Source organism: Macaca thibetana, chromosome 4, assembly GCF_024542745.1.
Source record: "Macaca thibetana thibetana isolate TM-01 chromosome 4, ASM2454274v1, whole genome shotgun sequence".
NCBI classification, from domain to species: Eukaryota; Metazoa; Chordata; class Mammalia; order Primates; family Cercopithecidae; genus Macaca; species Macaca thibetana.
Window position 1 is genome coordinate 10,490,010 of NC_065581.1, and position 20,046 is coordinate 10,510,055.

General features: G+C 44.8%; 1 protein-coding gene across 3 annotated transcripts in view; it reads left to right on the forward strand.

The window, feature by feature from the left end:
- The first annotated feature begins 437 nt into the window (after positions 1 to 437).
- LOC126953872 (N-acetyllactosaminide beta-1,6-N-acetylglucosaminyl-transferase) overlaps positions 438 to 20,046 on the forward strand; it is a 109,426-nt gene continuing 89,817 nt past the window's right edge. Inside the window, exons 1-2 of one of the 3 annotated variants that reach the window (XM_050789593.1) lie at positions 438 to 524; positions 8,203 to 9,408. In XM_050789593.1, the coding sequence (XP_050645550.1) occupies positions 8,484 to 9,408 (925 nt within the window). In that variant the 5' untranslated portion in view covers positions 438 to 524; positions 8,203 to 8,483. Of the gene's footprint in view, positions 525 to 7,927; positions 9,409 to 16,174; positions 16,510 to 20,046 lie in introns of those variants that run through there. The other 2 variants (XM_050789595.1, XM_050789592.1) reach the window with 2 other exon arrangements.

Consider the following 20,046-nt stretch of genomic DNA (forward strand, 5'->3'; position numbering starts at 1 on the left):
CGTAAGGATGGAACCTTAAACACAGGGGTCTGTGAGGGAATCCAAAACTTCCCCTCTGGATACAGCAGCCTCTAAGGGGGCAAAATGGAGGGTGGTCTTAGGAAAACACCCAAATAATTATCCTGAGGTCTATCTTGGAGTGTCCTCGTGAAAAACCCAATTACACCCAGGGCAGTTACCTTTCTGAGGAGTTTCTTCTTATAACATTCCTGGAGTGGAAATTGATCAACTCAAAGCCCTCCAGGATTCTGGAGGCAGGGGATGAGCTGGTGTCAGGTAGCACCTGGTATCCAGCAGTTTAAGAAATCAGACTCCAGACAGGCTCTCCGTAGTTCTGTCTCTGAGACTCTCAGGGCAGGCCTTGGGGGTGGGACTGAAAGCAAACAGACCTTCCCTCTTTCACATTCCAGCGTTTGTTATTCCACTTAAAACACTAGGGTTAAACTGCGTTTATCTCAAACAGGCTTACTGTGTTCACTGCTGGACGCCTCTGGGCAATCTTATCCTCCTGGGAACCGAGAGAGGTAGGTGCAGGGAAACTGGTGGAGGGAGGAAACTGCAGGGAGCTGGTCTTCCCGGGTTACCTCTGTTAAATCCCTGACAGCAGTTTAAGGTCCAATAGACTGGTACTCACATGGGCTGCACGGATGTTTTATATTTCCAGAACCTAGCACAATGCCGGGCATAAAGTAAGTACACCAAAAAATGTTGAATGAGTCATTTGGTCATGAGATTTCTGTTTCCAAAGGTTTTTTTTTTTTTCAAAGAATAGCATGTTTGTATGTTGTTTCACTACGTGATGGGCCTACTGGGCACTAGGATTTTCCATCTGTCTCTTTAAATCATTAGTATCCTTCTATATCTCAGTTACAACTTTTAACTTTGTAGGAAAGGACAACACTCACTTCAGACTTCATAGTTTATGTTTCTCCGTTCCCTTCAGGCAAGGGAAAATGTTTCCAGAATTTGACAAGGTACTTGGCACTGTCTGGCGTTTAAATTTTTTTTTTTTTTTTTTGAGACATAGTCTCACTCTGTCACCCAGGCAAGAGTACGGTGGTGCAATCTCGGCTTACTGCAACCCCCACCTCCTGGGTCCTGCCTCAGCCTCCTGACTAGCGGGACTACAGGCATGCGCCACCAAGCCCGTCTAATTTTTGTATCTTTACTAGAGACGGGGTTTCATCATGTTGGCCAGGCTGGTCTCAAATTCCTGACTCCATGTGATCCACCTGCCTCGGCCTCCTAAAGTGCTGGGATTACAGGCGTGAGCCACCGTACCCAGCCTAAAATGTATTTTATTTAATTCGTTCTTTTGAAACATTCCTGTGAGGTATGAACCTCATTTGATAATAGGTAAAATTGAAAATGAAGCTCTGGGCCATGTAGAAAAGTAGCAGATCCATATTGCCATTCTATGAAAACCCACCTTCTGATATTAAAGACAGGTCTACTAAGTAAATTCAGGTTTTGCCAAATTCAAAGCTACTTTTCTGTTTTCCTTGTTTTTAAATGTAGGCTTTTGAGAGTCGTCACTTGTAGAGTCTTTCCGCACCTGGTAGCAGATTGGCCAAATAGAGGGTAGTTACCTGTAGGCTGTGGTTTTCCAGAAGAAATAGGGAGACTGTAATCCCAGGCCCTGGGGACCCTGTAGCGTAAAGGATTTGTTTCTTTGCACTCTGTTCTGATTGCACAGTATATTGCAATCATCGGAAGAAGGGAGGCTACATTCTTTCATGTAATTATTCTTAGTGATCAGAAGCTTGAGGTCTCCCTTGTGGAGGTATTCTACCTATGGCGGTGATTTTTGGTTCCTGTAACTTCAAAATCCTATCAAGGACTTTCTGAGGGATAGAGGGCTGGAGGGTAAGAGCAAAACTCCACAAAGGTGAAAACAACAAATAAAGCCCGGGGCACCGAGATGGGGCTGCTGTTCTAGCTTCTCATAATATCCAACTTAGAGAAAACACTCAGTCCTCAACTCCGGGGTAACTTTCTGCAACAGTAAAATTAGACTGCTAAAATGTATGAGGTTCTCTGGCTTCTCCCCTAGCCCCTGGCTTGGAAAGCCTGGAGTTGTCAGATATCTTTTCGTGTGCAAATGCAGGTGGAAAGTACCTTTAAGGCCTGGACTCTGCCTAGTAACTGAGCTGCTATTTAACTGTCCTCAGCCTTGCATTGCCTCAAAGTTATTTAATTGACTGGATTGAAAAGACCGGCTTTCGGCCAGGCACGGTGTAGCTCATGACTGTAATCCCAGCACTTTGGGAAGCCGAGTCAGGTGGATCACCTGAGATCAGGAGTTCGAGACCAGCCTACCAGCATGGTGAAACCCCCATCTCTACTAAAGAGAAAATACAAAAATTAGCCAGGTGTGGTGGCGCATGCCTGTAATCCCAGCTGCTCAGGAGGCTGAGGCAGGAGAATTGCTTAAGCCGGGGAGACGGAGGCTTCAGTGAGCCTAGATGGTATCATTACACTCCAGACTGGGAAACAAGAGCGAAATCCGTCTCAAAAGAAGAAAAAAAAAAGGACCAGCTTTCTCTTATATTTTCCTATTACATTTTTTCCCAGCTATTTTTTGTTAAACGATCGCAACCCACTTCATTTCCCCCTCGTAGCCTCTTCTTCCCCGCAGCTTTCCACCCAGGTCTGGAATTAGCTCTGACTTCTCTACAAGCCCCGAGCTGAGGACGTTAGGTGCCCTACCTCCAGAATCCTCCCAGCATGACCTGGAGATTGCTGTTGCCTTGACTTTAGACTTGAAAAACCTGGCTGGGCGCGTTGGCTCAGGCCTGTCATCCCAGCACTTTGGGAGGCCGAGGCGGGCGGATCACGAGGTCGGGAGATTGAGACTGTCCTGGCTAACACGGTGAAACACCGTCTCTACTAAAAATACAAAAACATTAGCCGGGCGTGGTGGCGGAGCCTGTAGTCCCAGCTACTCGGGAGGCTGAGGCAGGAGAATGGCGTGAACCCGGGAGGCGGAGCTTGCAGTGAGCCGAGATCGCACCACTGCACTCCAGCCTGGGCGACAGAGCAAGACTCTGTCTAAAAAAAAAAAAAAAAAGAAAAAGAAAAAGAAGAAGAAGGAAGGAAGGAAGAGAGAGAGGAGAGAGGGAGGGGAGGAGGGAGGGAGGGAGGGAGGGAGGGAAGGAAGGAAGGGAAGGAAGGAAGGAAGGAAGGAAGGAAGGAAGGAAGGAAGGAAGGAAGGAAGGAAGGAAGGAAGGAAGGCCGGCCAGACTAAGACTAAGAGGCGTGGTGATCTAGCTAGGAAGGAAGCCACAGTTGGGAGTTGGAGGCTCTAAGTAACTGCAGAGTCCCTTCCAGCCTGCCAGATCCACGCTGGATCTCGGTTTGTTTTTCAACAAATGGGTGTTGTTTTCTCAAATTCACTCCAAGAAGAAGCTGTGATTATAAATAAAATGACTTATTCAAGGGTTCCAAGCCTGTCAAGAGTGGCCTTGGTCCACGGAGACTTTCTGACACATAATCCAGGGCTTGTTTTTGGGAACGGAGTTTCGCTCTTGTTGCCTGGGCTGGAGTGCAATGGCACGATCTCGGCTCATCGCAACCTTCGCCTCCCAGGTTCAAGCGATTCTCCTGCCTCAGCCTCCCGAGTAGCTGGAATTACAGGCATGAGCCACCTCATTTTGTGTTTTTAGTAGAGACGGGCTCATTTTGTGTTTTTAGTAGAGATGGGGTTTCTCCATGTTGGTCACGCTGGTCTTGAACTCAATCCAGGGCTCTTTTTAACCATACTATTTAAGCCCTGTTGCTCGAAGCCTGTGGTTATAACCTGTGCTTAAAAAGAAATAGTGATGAGGATAAAACAGGGTACCGAACTTGTCAATAGAAAACACATAAATAAGAAAGAGGAGGCAGACAGGAGGATAGGAAAAGGTTGTCTTTTTGAAAAAGGACAAAATGATACAAAAATTAGACAGGTATGGTGGCGCACACCTGTAATCCCAGCTACTCGGGAGACTGAGGCAGGAGAATGGCATGAACCCGGGAGGCGGAGCTTGCAGTGAGCCGAGATCGCGCCACTGCACTCCAGCCTGGGCAACAGAGTAAGACTCCGTCTCAAGAAAAAAAAAAAACAAAAAACCCAGATTATTCCAAGCTGTTCTTCCTCTGAGACCGCATCAGGCTTTCATAAACATTGAGAAAGTTTCCACTGGCCCCGGCTGGTTTCTAATTTGGGCACACAGATGATGTCATGGTAAAATGAACATGTGAAAAACGCTTCGGGCGTCATATGGTCCATGAATAATTAAGGTGAGGATGATGGGATTCTTGTCTGTGGAAAGAGACAGACTGCTTCTCTTTCTACAATCAGTTATTGAGATTAAACTCTAAATGCAGTATCTTAGTGCAATAAAAATTAGTTTATATCCTGGAGTGAGAATTTATAAGAGTATGTGTTATGGAGAAATAAGCAATTAGAGATTGAACATAATATACACCCTGCCAGTTACTGAGCAACCAAACTACAAGTCTTTGCTGGTTCCCCATTTGTTCAGAACTCTCTATCCCACCTGATCAGTGCCTCCAACTTAGAATTTGGGAGTATTAATTTTGATCTGAAGTTCAAGCTGGAATGAACAATCTCTGCTCTTTTTGGTCACTCCCTGATTACCATCTCCTCGCATTATGTTACACAAATGCAAGAGTCTAGAGCCCAGAATTGAGGAGAGTGATTAGTGATAGATTGTACAAGGGCATCGGGAAAGCTGGAGGGTCAGGAAGACCAGCGTGTCCCATATGCCTACCAAAAAGAAATGCACCAGCTAGCACTGGGTTGATGAAAAAGGAAATAGATTCATATTAATTATTTTTTAAATGTCTAGCATTGTCAAAGATACTATTTTACATAATCATAAATGCTCCAGAGCTCAAAATCAAGGGACCCTCATAGCATTTCAGGTAAGGTACAAGATGTATGAACTTTGCTTGTACTTGCAGCAGAGCACAAAATACAAGTGTTCGTTACCTTGCAACTGAATCAAGTGAGTTGTAAATTCGAAGAGCAGGCAAATGATTCAAGATGCTTCTATGCCTGCAACGTCTGGAGGGATAGAACTAGGCCAAGAATGAGGTGAGAGTCAAAGAAAGAAAGACCTGATGTAATTGTCGGGATAAATTGGGAGAAAACATGGTAAAACTTACTTGACTAGTTTAGATAAGCATCATTCAGCATTGACATTTTCATTTAATCATTCCTATAGTCAATTTCATTTGATATGGACAGGGTCTAAAGAGACATTAAAAGTCAACTAAAAATTAGAGAAATTTTAGCCATTTCAGAAAAGATTGATTTTGTATGCGTACTGTATTGAAGAAGTGATTTGTTCAAACGAATTCTGGATAGATGCCTGAAAGATAGTTAAGAAAATAGATATTTGGGTTGATTAAATTCTATTTTGGGGGCCCTATGGGCACGACTGGGTGTTCCTGAGTCACGCTGTAGAATCTGATTCCAGAAGCAACTAAAAACTGACTCACTGAGTTCTAGAGAATTTTCCCTGTGTCCTTTCTTGTCATCATTTCCTGTGTTCCTGACGCTGTGAAATGGGGTTAGCCGCCGTCTCAATGTGTTCGCTGTTAGCTGGGATAGCGGAAAAACCAACAAGAATAACTCCAGATTCTAAAGTAGTGATTGTGAAGATAATACCCGAGGCACACCAGGAAGCACTATGGAAAATGTTATGGTATAATAGTACGTGCAAAATGCAGGATTTAAGCTTGCATCTTCCTGCATTCTTTTTTTAATTAGAGATGGGGCCTGGCCATGTTGCTTAGGCTGGTCTCAAACTCCTGGCCTCAAGAGCTCCTCCTGCCTTGGCCTCCCAAAAGTGCTGAGATTACAGGCATGAGCCACTCCACCCAGCCTCTCCTGTGTTCTTGATAAAATAAAAATGTGTATGTCCTGTAGGCAAGAGGTAAATGAAAGTACAGGACGTGGAAACACTGTGTTTAGAAACTATCTACAATATCATGTTGTCTTTGTGATTAAGAAAATGAGCCGGGTGCAGTGACTCACAGCTGTCATCCTAAAGCTTTGGGACGCTGAGGTAGGAGGATAGCTTGAGGAATTCAAGACCAGCCTGGGCAACACAGTAAGACCCCCACCTCTTTGAAAGAGTAAATTAATTAATTAATTAAATTTAATAAAAATCAGAAGATATATTAGAAAAATTAGGTATGTTGACTGCACCACATTCTTAGATACAAATATATGTCTCCGACGAATCAGTATTACCTGGAATTTCTCACTAATGTGATCAGGGAAACAGGGACATGAAAACTTGAGCATTCAATCAATAAATAGTTGATTGATGGCTGGGCAGGTGGCTGACACCTGTAATCCCAGCACTTTGGGAGGCTGAGGTGGGTGGATCACCTGAGGTCAGGAGTTTGAGACCAGCCTGTCCAAAAATGGTGAAACCCTGTCTCTACTAAAAATACAAATATTAGCCGGGCATGGTGGCAGGTGTCTGTAATCCCAGCTACCTGGGAGGCTGAGGCAGGAGAATCGCTTGAACCTGGGAGGCGGAGGTTGCAGTGAACCAAGATCGCGCCATTGTGCTCCAGCCTGGGCAATGAGAGTGAAGCTCTGTTTCAAAAAATAAATAAATAAAATAAAATAAAATAAAAAGTTGATTGTCTACTACACACAGACAATGCTAGGAGCTAGAAACATGAGGAATACGTGAGCTCGGCACCAATGGAACATGCTTTCACACCAGGTGCAGCTGACTACCACATCACACAAAACTCATCGCTGCTGTTTTATTTATTTATTTATTTATTTATTATTTATTTATTTATTTTTGAGACAGAGTCTCACTCTGTCGCCCAGGCTGGAGTGCAGTGGCCGGATCTCAGCTCACTGCAAGCTCCGCCTCCCGGGTTCATGCCATTCTCCTGCCTCAGTCTCCGGAGTAGCTGGGACTACAGGCGCCTGCCACGACGCCCTAATTTTTTGTATTTTTTAGTAGAGACGGGGTTTCACCGTGTTAGCCAGGATGGTCTCGATCTCCTGACCTCGTGATCCGCCCGTCTCGGCCTCCCGAAGTGCTGGGATTACAGGCTTGAGCCACCGCGCCCTGCCTCGCTGCTGTTTTAGATGTATAATCTGATTGGCATGGGCTCACAGAGGAGGGAGTAAGGGAAGAGTAAGAAGATTTCAAAGGAGAGGTGGTAATTGTGTCATTTACTAGAAGTGTGAATGTGGGGTGAGGGGTACGTGTGTATGCATGTGTGTGTGTATGCACATGTGTGTGTGCGTGTGTGAACGGGCTTCTTGTTTACTCTGGTACAATTTCGCGCTTATTTACCACCCCAATCTGTTCCTGGACACAGTGATGGACTCTGTATATGTTATGTCATTTTATTCTCACAATTGATCTATGGTGGTAAAATTATTCTCATTTTTTACACCTCCTTTAAAGCATTTGTAAATCTGGACGTAAGAGCCTCTCTCCTAAAGTTCAGGAACATTCAAAACTGAGATGCTCTTCTCTCCTTCCTCTAAGCATCAGGGTTCTCTGTCTGCATCCTATGTGGACCAGGGCAAAATAAACTTGAAATTCACTGATGTTAGCCTCTATGCAATTTTGGGTGCTGATGGGCTGTTAGTTATTTTGTTGTTTTAAAAAAGAAGTTAGCCTTTATTCATCAGAGTGCCACAGTGACTTTGTGCAGTAAGTTAAGTGGTAAGGTAAGCTTGCTAATTAATGTGCCTTTTAAAGGACTTTACCCAGCAGCAGACAAAATTGAGCCCTGGAAAGAATTTAGCCCCATAGCCAGTCGTATACCATGCCGTATAGCATACCCAGCCAATGGGGGGAGAACGAGGTACGGCTGTGGAAAAAGACAGGGTTAAGGAATTTTTTTAAAGCACTACATATTTATTGACAGAATATAACTCCAGGCGGTATTCACATGCTTTAAACTGAAGCTCTTAACTTGGCAGCGCAGTTTAAGCAAACAAACTCAGGCTGTTGAACACAATGATTAACAGGAAGCAGGGGAGGGGACACAGTTACTAGACTCTGGCTGGGAGAAGAGGCTGAGGTTAAGGTCTTAGAGCCGATGACTTGCAGAATGGTCACCTCATCCACTTGCGATTTCACGGTGGGAACAGGTGGACTACCCGGAATCAGAACCTCTCTGAGGATATTTGTTTTTGTGTAGACACAGGTTGCAGGTTAGCGGGAGAACAGGCAAGCCAAATGCAAAGGAGCCACTTCAGAAATGTGTCAAAGAAAAGTGAAAATGCAGCCTAGTGGTAAATGAAGAGGGGAAGAAGAAAGAAAAAGGACTAGAACTGTGAACTGAAGGGACGGGGAACAGCCAGACCAGAGCTTCAGCCATCAAGAGGATGATTTCGGAACGTGGAGAAAATGTAAGTTAAATATATCTACACTCTGATCCTATCTTAAGAGAGGGATCTTTTACTCATTTCCTGGTTGTGAATGATGGGCTCTTGGAAGCACTGTCTTTTTAGCGTGTCTCTTATTTCTGCCCTGATTTTTGTATTTGTTTACAATACTGAGTTATGGGAGAATAGACGTTTTCTGAGGGCAGCGCTCTCCAATGCTTCACTGTTAGCAGAAGCCTGTCATCAGATTTTTGAGGGGAAAGTTTTTTACCCAACAGAAAATGCGTTGAAAACTACCCTTGATGAAGCTACCTGCTATGAGTACATGGTTCGAAGCCACTATGTAACAGAAACACTCTCCGAAGAAGAGGCTGGGTTCCCTTTAGCTTACACAGTGACAATCCACAAAGACTTTGGCACTTTTGAGAGGCTCTTCAGGGCGATTTATATGCCCCAGAACGTGTACTGTGTGCACCTGGATCAGAAGGCGACGGATGCCTTTAAAGGTGCAGTGAAACAGTTACTCGGCTGCTTCCCAAATGCTTTTCTGGCTTCCAAGAAGGAGTCAGTCGTCTATGGGGGGATCTCCAGGCTCCAGGCTGACCTGAACTGCCTGGAAGAACTTGTGGCCTCTGAGGTTCCCTGGAAGTATGTCATCAACACCTGCGGGCAAGACTTTCCCCTGAAAACCAACAGGGAAATAGTTCAGTATCTGAAGAGATTTAAAGGGAGAAATATCACCCCAGGGGTGCTGCCTCCTGACCATGCTGTTGGACGGACTAAATATGTCCACCAAGAACTGTTAGACCACAAAAATTCCTATGTGATTAAAACAACAAAATTAAAAACTCCTCCTCCTCATGACATGGTGATTTACTTTGGCACGGCCTACGTAGCTCTCACAAGGGACTTTGCTAACTTTGTCCTCCAAGACCAGCTCGCACTTGACTTACTCTCCTGGTCCAAGGACACCTACAGCCCTGACGAACATTTCTGGGTGACACTCAACAGGATTCCCGGTACGTACGTCTCTTAACTTTTATTTTTACGAAAAACACTGCATGGCCAATACTGAACAAGTTGCTTTGAAAAGAGTGGAAAAAATGGAACAAATTTCTTTACAGTTCTAAATGTCAAATTAAAAAAAAGCCTTTCATCTGTAAAATGGTAAAATGGAGATGTGTTATATCACCCACTTTTGTGAACCGCTCTGTTCACAGGACGAAAGATTGAAGGAACACTGGCCATATAAATAAAAACGTGGCCGAGCACGGTGGCTCAAGCCTGGAATCCCAGCACTTTGGGAGGTGGAGGCAGGTGGATCACTTGAGGTCAAGAGTTTGAGAGCAGCCTGACCAACATGGTGAAACCATGTATCTACTAAGAATACTAAAAAAATTAGCCAGGCATAGTGGTGCACGCCTGTAATCCCAGCTACTGGACAGGCTGAGGCAGGAGAATCGCTTGAACCCAAGAGGCGGAGGTTGCAGTGAGCCAAGATTGTGCCACTGCACTTCAGCCTGGGTGACAGATCGAGACTCTGTCTCTAAATAAATAAATACATAAATAAATAAACCTTATTCTCCTTTAAGCGTAATGCATTTAAAATCAGGAATAAGTATGATAAATAAAATTTGAATGACAATTTGAACACTTCAATAATATTTTTGTCTCTGTTGAAGCTCCCATCCTTTCGAAATGGGAGCAAGATACAACTTTTAATTTTTTTATTTGCAAGCTCTTTTCTGGTCTTGAATCAAAAATTTAAAGCATGGCCAGGCATAGTGGCTCATGCCTATAATCCCAGTGCTTTGGAAGGCTGAGGCAGGAGGATCTCTTGAAGCCAGGAGTTTGAGACCAGCCTGGGCAACATAGTGAGACATTGTCTCTATTTTTTTCCAAGAAGTTAAAAAAAAAAAAAAAAAAAAAAAACCTTAATGCACCTTAAAGATTTCTAGGCTGGGCGTGGTGGCTCACACCAGTAATCTCAGCACTTTAGGAGGCCGAGGCGGGTGGATCACAAGGTCAGGAGTTCGAGACCAGACTGGCCAACATGGTGAAACCCCATCTGTACTAAAAATACCAAAAATTAGCCAGGTGTGGTGGCGCGTGCCTGTAATCCCAGCTTCTCAGGTGGCTGAGGCAGTAGAATTGCTTGAACCCGGGAGGTAGAGGTTGCAGTGAGCCGAGATCACGTCATTGCACTCCAGCCTGGGTGACAGAGGGAGATTATGTCTCAAAAAAAAAAAAAAAAAGATTTCTAGACCAGTGCCTCCATTTTATAGATGAAGAAACTTCAATGTGATTACATGATGTGCTCAGATCCCACAGCTAGTAAGTAAGCATATGCACCAATTATAAACCAGGTCTCCTAAGCCTGATGTTCTTTTTAGGTTGACTTTCAATTAGGTCTCTATTGTTGCTAAATCAACTCCATCTCTCCTTTGGTCCAAGTTCCAAATGATTTTTGAATCATCTCAAGTTGTTTACAGTGAACCAATTTAGTTCTGCTAGTTCAATTCAAAATAAGAATTCATATTCGCAGTTCAAAGGAAAAAGTAACTGGAATCCATATGAAGATCACAGTCATGGTTTCTTTGGATTGCTGGTTCAACCCCGGATGCACATTGTGATCATCTGGGGCTTCTAAAAATACCTAAGCCAGGGCCTGTTTCCCTCCTTGGGGCAAGACCTAACTATTGATATTTGTACAGTTTCTGAGTGATTCTCATGTACAGCCAGGAGTGCAAGCCATTGCAGGTGCTTGTTTTAGATATTGGCATACAAAGCTTCATAGGCTTAGAATTCTCTTTAAATCTGTGATTTTCTTAGAGCCAGAAGGGGAAGTGTAGTGATCAAAAGAAATTACGGCTCAGGAAAGTCATGGGGAAAGCACAGAGCTGTTTAAATAGAATTGTAGTGTCCAGAGTAAGGGAAGTGAAAGCCCCACTTCTCTCCCATGTGCTTGGAGAAGGATGTAGACTCTTCAGGTCTGGCCACCCTACTGTACTGGGAGACATTGACACAGCAGTTCCCAAGAGAGCAGTCAGGGAGGTAAAAAGGCCAATCCCCCCGCCCCCCTTTGTTTTTTTAAGAGACGACCAAGACAAAGAAACAGGATAATTGATTTGAAAAAGACTTGAAGAGGGATCGGTGTCTTCACTTAATTAAAAGATTTGCTCAGGAAAGAGAAATTAGACCAACTCTGTCGTTTTGAAAGTAGAATCTAGGGCCAGCGGGTGGGAGATGAGAACACGTGGAGCTGGGAATAGAATGGGCAGCTTCCTCAGTGGTGAGCAAAGCCAAGGGAAGCAGGGCTGGGGAAGTGCTGCCCAGGACAGCTCAAGGATTGGACTGGATGGTCTCCGAGTCCCTTGCCACTCTCAGAGTCTGTGATCCTCATCAGCTGACTGAACAGAAACTTAAGGGAAACCCCCCCCCGACTTCTCAACTTGGTGTATCTATTGGAGCTGGATTTTTACTCTCCGTGTTAGCAGTAACAGATTGGCAAAGCAATAGAAAACAAATGCACCAATTAATGTTTTTTAGAAACTTACAAAAGTTAGCCCCTGAAATCATTTCTGTGTTATGCGTGTGGAGGATCACTGCCTGAGGACCCTGACCAGCCCTATCAACTCTTTCATTTTTGGAATTTTTCTTTCTTTCTTTCCTTTTTTTTTGCATCTCACTCTGTTATCCAGGCTGGAGTGCAGTGGCACAATCATGGCTCACGGCCTCAACCTCCCAAAGTGGCGGGATTACAGGGGTGAGCCACAGCACCCAGCCCGTGCTGGTCTTTACCTCCCAGGCTCAAGCCTTCCAAGAGGCTGGGACTACAGGCCCGTGCCCCCATGCCTGGCTAATTTTAACTTTTGTAGAGATGAGGTCCTGCTGTGTTGCCAGCGCTGGTCTTGAACTCCTGGGCTCAAGCGATTCTCTTGCCTCAGCCTCGTGAACCACCACATCAGGCGAGCCTTGACAACTCTTTCACGACCTAAGGCAGGGCTGAATGTAAGAGGTTAGGGAATTAGAAACCTAAGGGGTTGTTTTGTTTAATTATTACTCCTACTATGTGGCGATCTGAGCCATTGTCCATTGTAAGGGTCCTTCTGGTTGATGTGTATGCATTGCAGTTTCGCGTTGTTTTTTTTTTTTTTTTTGGCAGGGGATGCAAGGGACATTTTGATATTGTTCCAACTGATTATAGTGATTGAGGGATTATGATTAGGATTCTCCAAAGTAACTAGTCCAGGCCAGGCGCTGTGGCTCACCCCTGTAATCCCAGTACTTTGGAAGGCCGAGCCGGGTGGATCACCTGAAGTCAGGAGTTCAAGACCAACCTGGCCAACATGGTGAAACCCTGTCTCTACTAAAAATACAAAAATTAGCCTGGCGTGGTGGCACGTGCCTGTAATCCCAGCTACTCGGGAGGCTGAAGCAGGAGAATCATTTCAACCTGGGAGGCGGAGGTTGCAGTGAGCCAAGAGCACGCCACTGCACTCCAGCCTGGGTGACACAGTGAGACTCCATCTTAAAAACAGAAATTAAAAAAATAAAGTAACTAGTCCAGAAAAACATCTCACAGCTGAAGTGGTCTCATGGGAAGGGAGAACAGCACTGCACAACAGGAATGCTACAATGGGAGCCATACATCTAAAATCAAAGTTTAGATTTTCCAGGAGCCACATTAAAAGAAGTAAAGAAGCAAATGATATGAATTTAAAGAACGTATTTTATGCTGGGTGTGGTGGCTCACACCTGTAATCCCAGCACTTTGGGGAGCCAACGCAGGCAGATCACTTGAGGTCAGAAGTTTGAGACAAGCCTGGCCGACAAGGTGAAACCCCAATTCTACTAAAAATACAAAAAATTAGCCAGGCGTGGTAGCTTGTGCCTGTAACGTGAGCTATTCGGCAGGCTGAAGCAGGAGAATTGCTTCAGCGATTTAGGGAACCGGGAGGCAGAGGTTGTGGTGAGTCGAAATCATGCCATGGTATTTCAGCCTGGGCGACAGAGCAAGACTCTGTCTCAAAAAGAAAAAAGAGTGTATTTTATTTAACTCAGTTTGAAATATCACTTCTGCATGTGGCATGTGGCTGTGACCACAGGCAGGGGAGGTGGACCTTGCATCCTCATTGCTGGTGTAGTAGTCAGGCTCTGCTGCCCTAGCGGCACTGAGATGTTGGCCATCCTCATGTCGCAGAGTCTCCACCTCTGCTCGTCTTGCTTTGCCTGCTTCTTTTACATTATTTGAAATTCTTGCCTGTGCTTCAGCGCCTCCCCTGGTTTATGGGCTCCTCCACCCTGTGGCTTCTACTTCTTATGTCTTCCCCTGGTATCTGCCAGATTCCATGCTGCTCTTTTTTTTTTTTTTAAGATGGAGTCTCAAGCTTTGCCTGAGCAACACAGAGACCTTGTCTCTACAAAAAAATAAAAAAATAGCCAGGCATGGTGGCATGCACCTGTAGTCTCAGCTACTGGGGAAGCTGAAGCAGGAGGATTGCTTGAGCCCATGAAGTTGAGGGTAGAGTGAGCTGCAATAGCACCACTACACTCAGACTGGTCAACGGAGTGAGACTCTGTCTCAAAAAATGGATAAATAAATAAGCAAGCAAAGCAAAACATGGGGCCGGGCACAGTGGCTCACGCCTGCAATCCCAGCACTTTGGGAATCTGAGGCAGGGGGATCTCCTGAGGTCAGAAGTTCGAGGCCAGTTCTGGCCAACATGGTGAAACCCCGTCTCTACTAAAAATGCAAAAATTAACCAGGTGTGGTGGTGCACACCTGTAATCCCAGCTACTCAGGAGGCTGAGGCAGGAGAATCGCTTGAACCTGGGAGGCGGAGGTTGCAATGAGCCGAGATTGTGCCACTGCACTCCAGCCTGGGGGACAGAGCGAGACTCCGTCTCAGAAACACAAACAAACAAAAACATGGTCCATCCCCTGTACCTAAGAGGTCCCTTAAGAAGCAGCAGGTCCTCTGGAGGCCTCTCAGAGGATAAGACTCTCTGCATGGCCTGCTCAGGTGAAGGTGCCCATGAGGAGAACGGTGTTACAGAAAGGGAGTTCACATATGGCTTTAAAGATGTCCAAGAAGCCTCACTAGCTGTTGTGAAATTAGGGCTTCCTGCCCTCCTTTTTTCCTCTCCCCGTTTCCGTCTTTTACCCTTAATCTGGTCCACAACAAGATGGCATGCCTTTTAGTTTCTTGTCTGATTCAGCTGTGGATGATTTCCATTTATAAGCCCAAGATGCAAATTCATCCACCTCCCACTTTCCTCCTGAGTTGGATCCTCTGGGTTGGATGGCTCTGCCTGTGATAGGGACATTCAGTGAGTTTATTCCATTGGTCATGTGTGCCTTGGATTTTACACATTTCAAAACTGACCAGTGATTTCTGTTTCACTTGCTACGAAGCAATATTTTGCATATAACTCCATGGGAGTTTATTTCAAACTCACATTAAAATAGGAATGAATGCAAAAACAGCCTTTCCTGGGAGCAGGCTTTGCTGGGGGTGGGAGGAAGAAGGAGTGCCAAGGTGTCCAAAGGGGAAGGAATAGAGAAAGGAAGATACCTCGCAGGTGATTGAGTGCCCGGAAGACAGACCCTCCCTGCTTCCAATTTGTTTTTCCCCTGGAGCCAGCCTGTGGACCGGCCCTGTTGATATTCCATGGCAGACATCTTCCCCTGAACCCTAAATGTGGGTGGCTCATTGTATTTCTATTTGCTGTAGAGTCCATACTGGCCTGACTCTTTGTCACTGTTTGAGGCTGGTATATCCCGTTAATTCCTCTATAAGTAAAAATGCAATGCTGAGGTTCCAGGTGCCAAGACCTTGAGAGATGCAACTTTGGGAGCAGAGAAGGGCAGATCCGAATCAAGGTGGTCTTGGGAACTCATCCTTTATCCCCAGGGATGTGGCTGGGGTCTTACTGCGTGCAGAGGGAATTGCTATGCCCCAAACCAATCGTGCGCACAGAACTTCTGAGATGCTGGGCGAATGGACAGACTTGAAGGGGAGGAAAATGTGGGGATTTTTACTATTAGTTCTGCTTAAGCAATCTTTGTTTTTTATATCTGCCAGAAATACCGATTTTTGTCAACTTCTAGAAAAGGAAATCAGAGAGTTGGGACACCTGTGAGTTCTTTCTTTCTTTCTTTCTTTTTTTTTTTTTTTTTTTGAGATGGAGTCTTGCTCTGTCACCCAGGCTGGAGTGCAGTGGCATGATTTCAGCTCACTGCAACCTCCACTTCCTGAGTTCAAGTGATTCTCCTGCCTCAGCCTCCCGAGTAGCTGGGACTACAACCTCTGCTTCTCGGGTTCAAGCGATTCTATTACATCAGCCTCCTGAGTAGCTGGGACTACAGGTGCCCACCACCACACCTGGCTAATTTTTGCCTTTTTAGTAGAGATGACAGGGTTTCACCATGTTGGCCAGGCTGGTCTCGAACTCCTGACCTGGTGATCCGCCCACCTTGGCCTCCCAAAGTGCTGGGATTACAGGTGTGAGCCACCATGCCTGGCCACCTGAGAGCTCTTCTCAGGGAAACACGGTTTCTTAGGAAGGTGGTAAATGGCCTGACAGACTTCATTTTTTAAATAGGTAGATGATCAAGAAAACAATGGCATTAGTTTTAGCACTTCCCTAGAATAAGAAAGGAAGAGTTTAACCTGCAAGTGATCTTATCTTTGTCTACCTTCTTCACTGATCACTGAGTTTGTTCTTTGGGCATTCTGTAGCTCACACTCTTATCTTTACTTTCTTCTTCCTCCTTGCCAGCTCATTGCAAGTTGAAAATACCAGAAATCAAAAATGCATTTAATGGCCACGTGGGGTGGCTCATGCCTGTAATCCCAGCACTTTGGGCAGCTGAGGCAGGCAGATCACCTGACGTCAGGAGTTCGAGACCAGTCTGGCCAACATGGTGAAACCCCGTCTCTACTAAAAAGGCAAAAATTAGCCGGGCATGGTGGTGGGTGCCTGTAATCCCAGCTACTTGGGAGGCTGAGGCAGGAGAATAGCTTGAACCTCGGAGGTGGAGGTTGCAGTGAGCTGAGATCACACCATTGCATTCCAGCCTGAGCAACAAGAGCGAGACTCCATCTCAAAAAAAAAAAAAAAAAATATATATATATATATATATATATATGTGTGTGTATATATATATATGTATAAGTTGAACTCATATAAGTCAGGGACTCTCTTTATTCTTTCCTGAATTCATACCCATGACACCTTAAATATAAACCCTGATAGATCTGATGGCATCTATGTTTCGTTCTGGAATAACAGGTTTAGTTGCTGAAAGTCATAAAGTGACACAGCACAACTGAGGACTGCTAATGATTTTGACATTTTATTGAGTTTATAAAAAGATTGTAATTTCCCCAGATCAGAAATTGCCCCAATATGTAGTTTAATGGATTTATATGCATTTTATATATCCATATATATTACCATCGAAAATGGCTTACATAATAATGTATATGAATAGTTTTGCTTTGCCAATTATACCATCTTCTGGGATCTCAGAGGAATAATCAGAGATGTGACCCTGTTTTAATATTCTGTTGCTCCTTCAGGTAGCAATTTCCTTTTTAAAACCAAAAAATAGTGTTTCTTCCTATGGGGACCTATCTTAATTTTATACTGAGGAAGCTAAAAGTAGATTGATGAGAAAGAAAAAATTAAGGGTTGGGCCCAGCTGGAGTATAGTCAGATGACATCAATTAGAATGCATTTAAGATTAAGTGGACTGGTAAATGGGTTGGAAAAATAGTCTAAAGATTTGTTTACTCTCTATGAGAGTCAGAAGGCAGCTCACACTCACTGGTGGGGTTTAGAAACAAACAGGCCTGAATTTAAAGCCTGTCTCTACAGCTCACCATCTCTCTTTTTTTTTTTTTGAGATGGAGTTTCGCCCTTGTTGCCTAGGCTGGAGTGCAATGGCGCGATCTCGGCTCACTGCAACCTCTGCCTCCCAAGTTCAAGTGATTCTCCTGCTTCAGCCTCCCGAGCAGCTGGGATTACAGGCATGCGCCACCACGCCTGGCTAATTTTTTGCCTTTTTAGTAAAGACGGTGTTTCTCCATGTTGGTCAGGCTGGTCTCGAATCCTAACTTCAGGTGATCTGCCCACCTCAGCCTCCCAGAGTGCTGGGATTACAGGCATGAGCCACTGCGCCCCGGCCCTCATCTCTCTTTAACTTTAACTCATTTCACTGAGCCTGAGTCTTCATCTATATCCTGGGGATAAAATATCTCTTTGTAGGACTGTTGAAGGATCAGAAAATATGCAAACTATACCTGGCACATCATAGAAACTCATTAAATTTAGAGACAACAGATGAACTTCTCAGGTGTTGATTTTTGAGGTTTTAATGTTACTATTCTAAAAATTCTATGTGCAACTAAAACAAAAAACAAAACCCACTTACATTTGGTTTTGAAAGTGTAAGGTCTAATTTTTTGTTAGAAATCAGGTATGTGAGGAGGGGTGTGATAGTTTATGCCTGTAATCCCAACACTGGGAGGCCAAGGCAGGAGGATCAGAGGATTGCTTGAGACCAGCCTGGGCAACATAGTGAAATTCCATCTCTACAAAAAATATAAAAGTTAGCTGGATGTGGAGGCGCATGCCTGTAATCCCAGCTACTTGGGAGGCTGAGGCAGGAGGATCACTTGAGCATGGGAGGTTGAGGCTGCAGTGAGGGGTGGTTATGACATTGCACTCCAGTCTTGGTGACAGAGTGAGACCCCATCTCAAAAAAAAAAAAAAAAGAAAAGAGAAGGAAGGAAGGAAGGAAAGAAAGAAAGAAAGAAAGAAAGAAAGAAAGAAAGAAAAGAAAGAAAGAAAAAGAAAGAAAGAAAGAAAGAAAGAAAGAAAGAAAGAAAGAAAGAAAGAAAGAAAGAAAGAAAGAAAGAAAAGAAAGAAAGAAAGAAAAAAAGAAAAGGAAGAAGGAAAAAGAAGGAAGGTAGGAAGGGAAAGAGGGAGGGAGGGACGGGAATAAATTAGGTATGTGGCTGCAGAGGTCCCCTCGGGTATAATTCTTCTTAGCAATGTCACCTGTGTGTAGTCTTGTACCGGGAAGCAGCATTCTGTGACTAAAGCCTCCTACCTCGCCAGGCTTCTCACTTTAGACTGGTTCGAAGCCAATGGCCTCCACAACCTTGTTCATGCTGTCTTTTTGTTCTGGAATACTCATTATCTTTTCTTTTTTTTTGAGAGAGAGAGTCTCCTTCTGTCGCCCAGGCTGGAGTGCAGTGGCGCGATCTCGGCTCACTGCAAGCTCTGCCTCCTGGGTTCACGCCATTCTCCTGCCTCAGCTTCCCGAGTAGCTGGGACTACAGGCGCCCGCCACCACGCCCAGATAATTTTTTGTATTTTTGGTAGAGACGGGGTTTCGCTGTGTTAGCCAGGATAGTCTTGATCTCCTGACCTCGTGATCCACCCGCCTCGGCCTCCCAAAGTGCTGGAATTACAGGCCTGAGCCACCGCGCCCGGCCTTGGAATACTCTTTATCTTTGCTGCTCATTCTCATCTCATCAGTTCTCTTCAAGATCCAGTTGAAAAGTCACTGCCTCAGCTGCTTTACACTCCTGCAGAAGGAGCTCCCCTGCCCCCACTTTATCCACACTTCTCTTGCAGCGCCTCCTCCATTGCATCTTAACTATTTGTGGATCTCAGTCCCCTCTACGCCGGGGCCCTGCCCACCCCCCACCACCAACACACCAAATGTGAGCATGCAACCGAATGATTGGCCCAGGACCTAGACTTTTATCCAGCTTCATCACTGAGTGGGCTTCCAATATCACTTTGCATGAGGAATGAAGACATGGGAGAGAAATGGTCTGCGTGTCTAATAAAATGTTCTCTACAAATGGAGAAAATTCCCCTTCAGCATTACAGGAAGTTTATTTTCTGATTTTTCAATTCTAGCTCAGCTTTTAAGCAGTCGACAGGGTGGGATTCTTAAACCTAAACCCCAGCTCCCTCATCACCTCCACCAACTTTTCCAAAGGACACACATCCTTTGCTGCCACCTATGCTAAATCCATTAGCAAACACGCTTGGGAGTGTGGGCTGCCTTTGGGAGTTGTTAGTCAACTGATTGCTAGGGTCAGTATCAGTTACCCTGTATGCATTTGAGGACTGAGTTTGTATGTTGCTTTTGTTCTTTCAATTTTGATTTTAAGTTCAGGGGTACATGTGCAGGATGTGCAGGTTTGTTACATAGGTAAACGTGTGCCACAGTGGTTTACCGCACAGATCATCCCATCACCTATGTATTAAGCCCAGCGTCTCTATTAGCTCTTCTTCCTGATGCTCTCCCTCCTGCCACGTCCCCCACCAGCCCCAGTGTGTGTTGTTCCCCTGCATGTGTCCATAAGTTCTCATCAATCAGCTCCCACTTATGAGAACATGTGGTGTTTGGTTTTCTGTCTCTGCGTTAGTATGCTGAGAATAATGGCTTCCAACTTCATCCATGTCCCTGCAAAGGACATGATCTCGTTCCTCTTTATGGCTGCATAGTATTCTATGGCGTATATATACCACATTTTCTTTATCTAGTCTATCATTGATGGGCATTTAGATTGATTTCATGCCTTTGCTATTGTGAATAGTGCTGCAATGAACATATGTGTGCATGT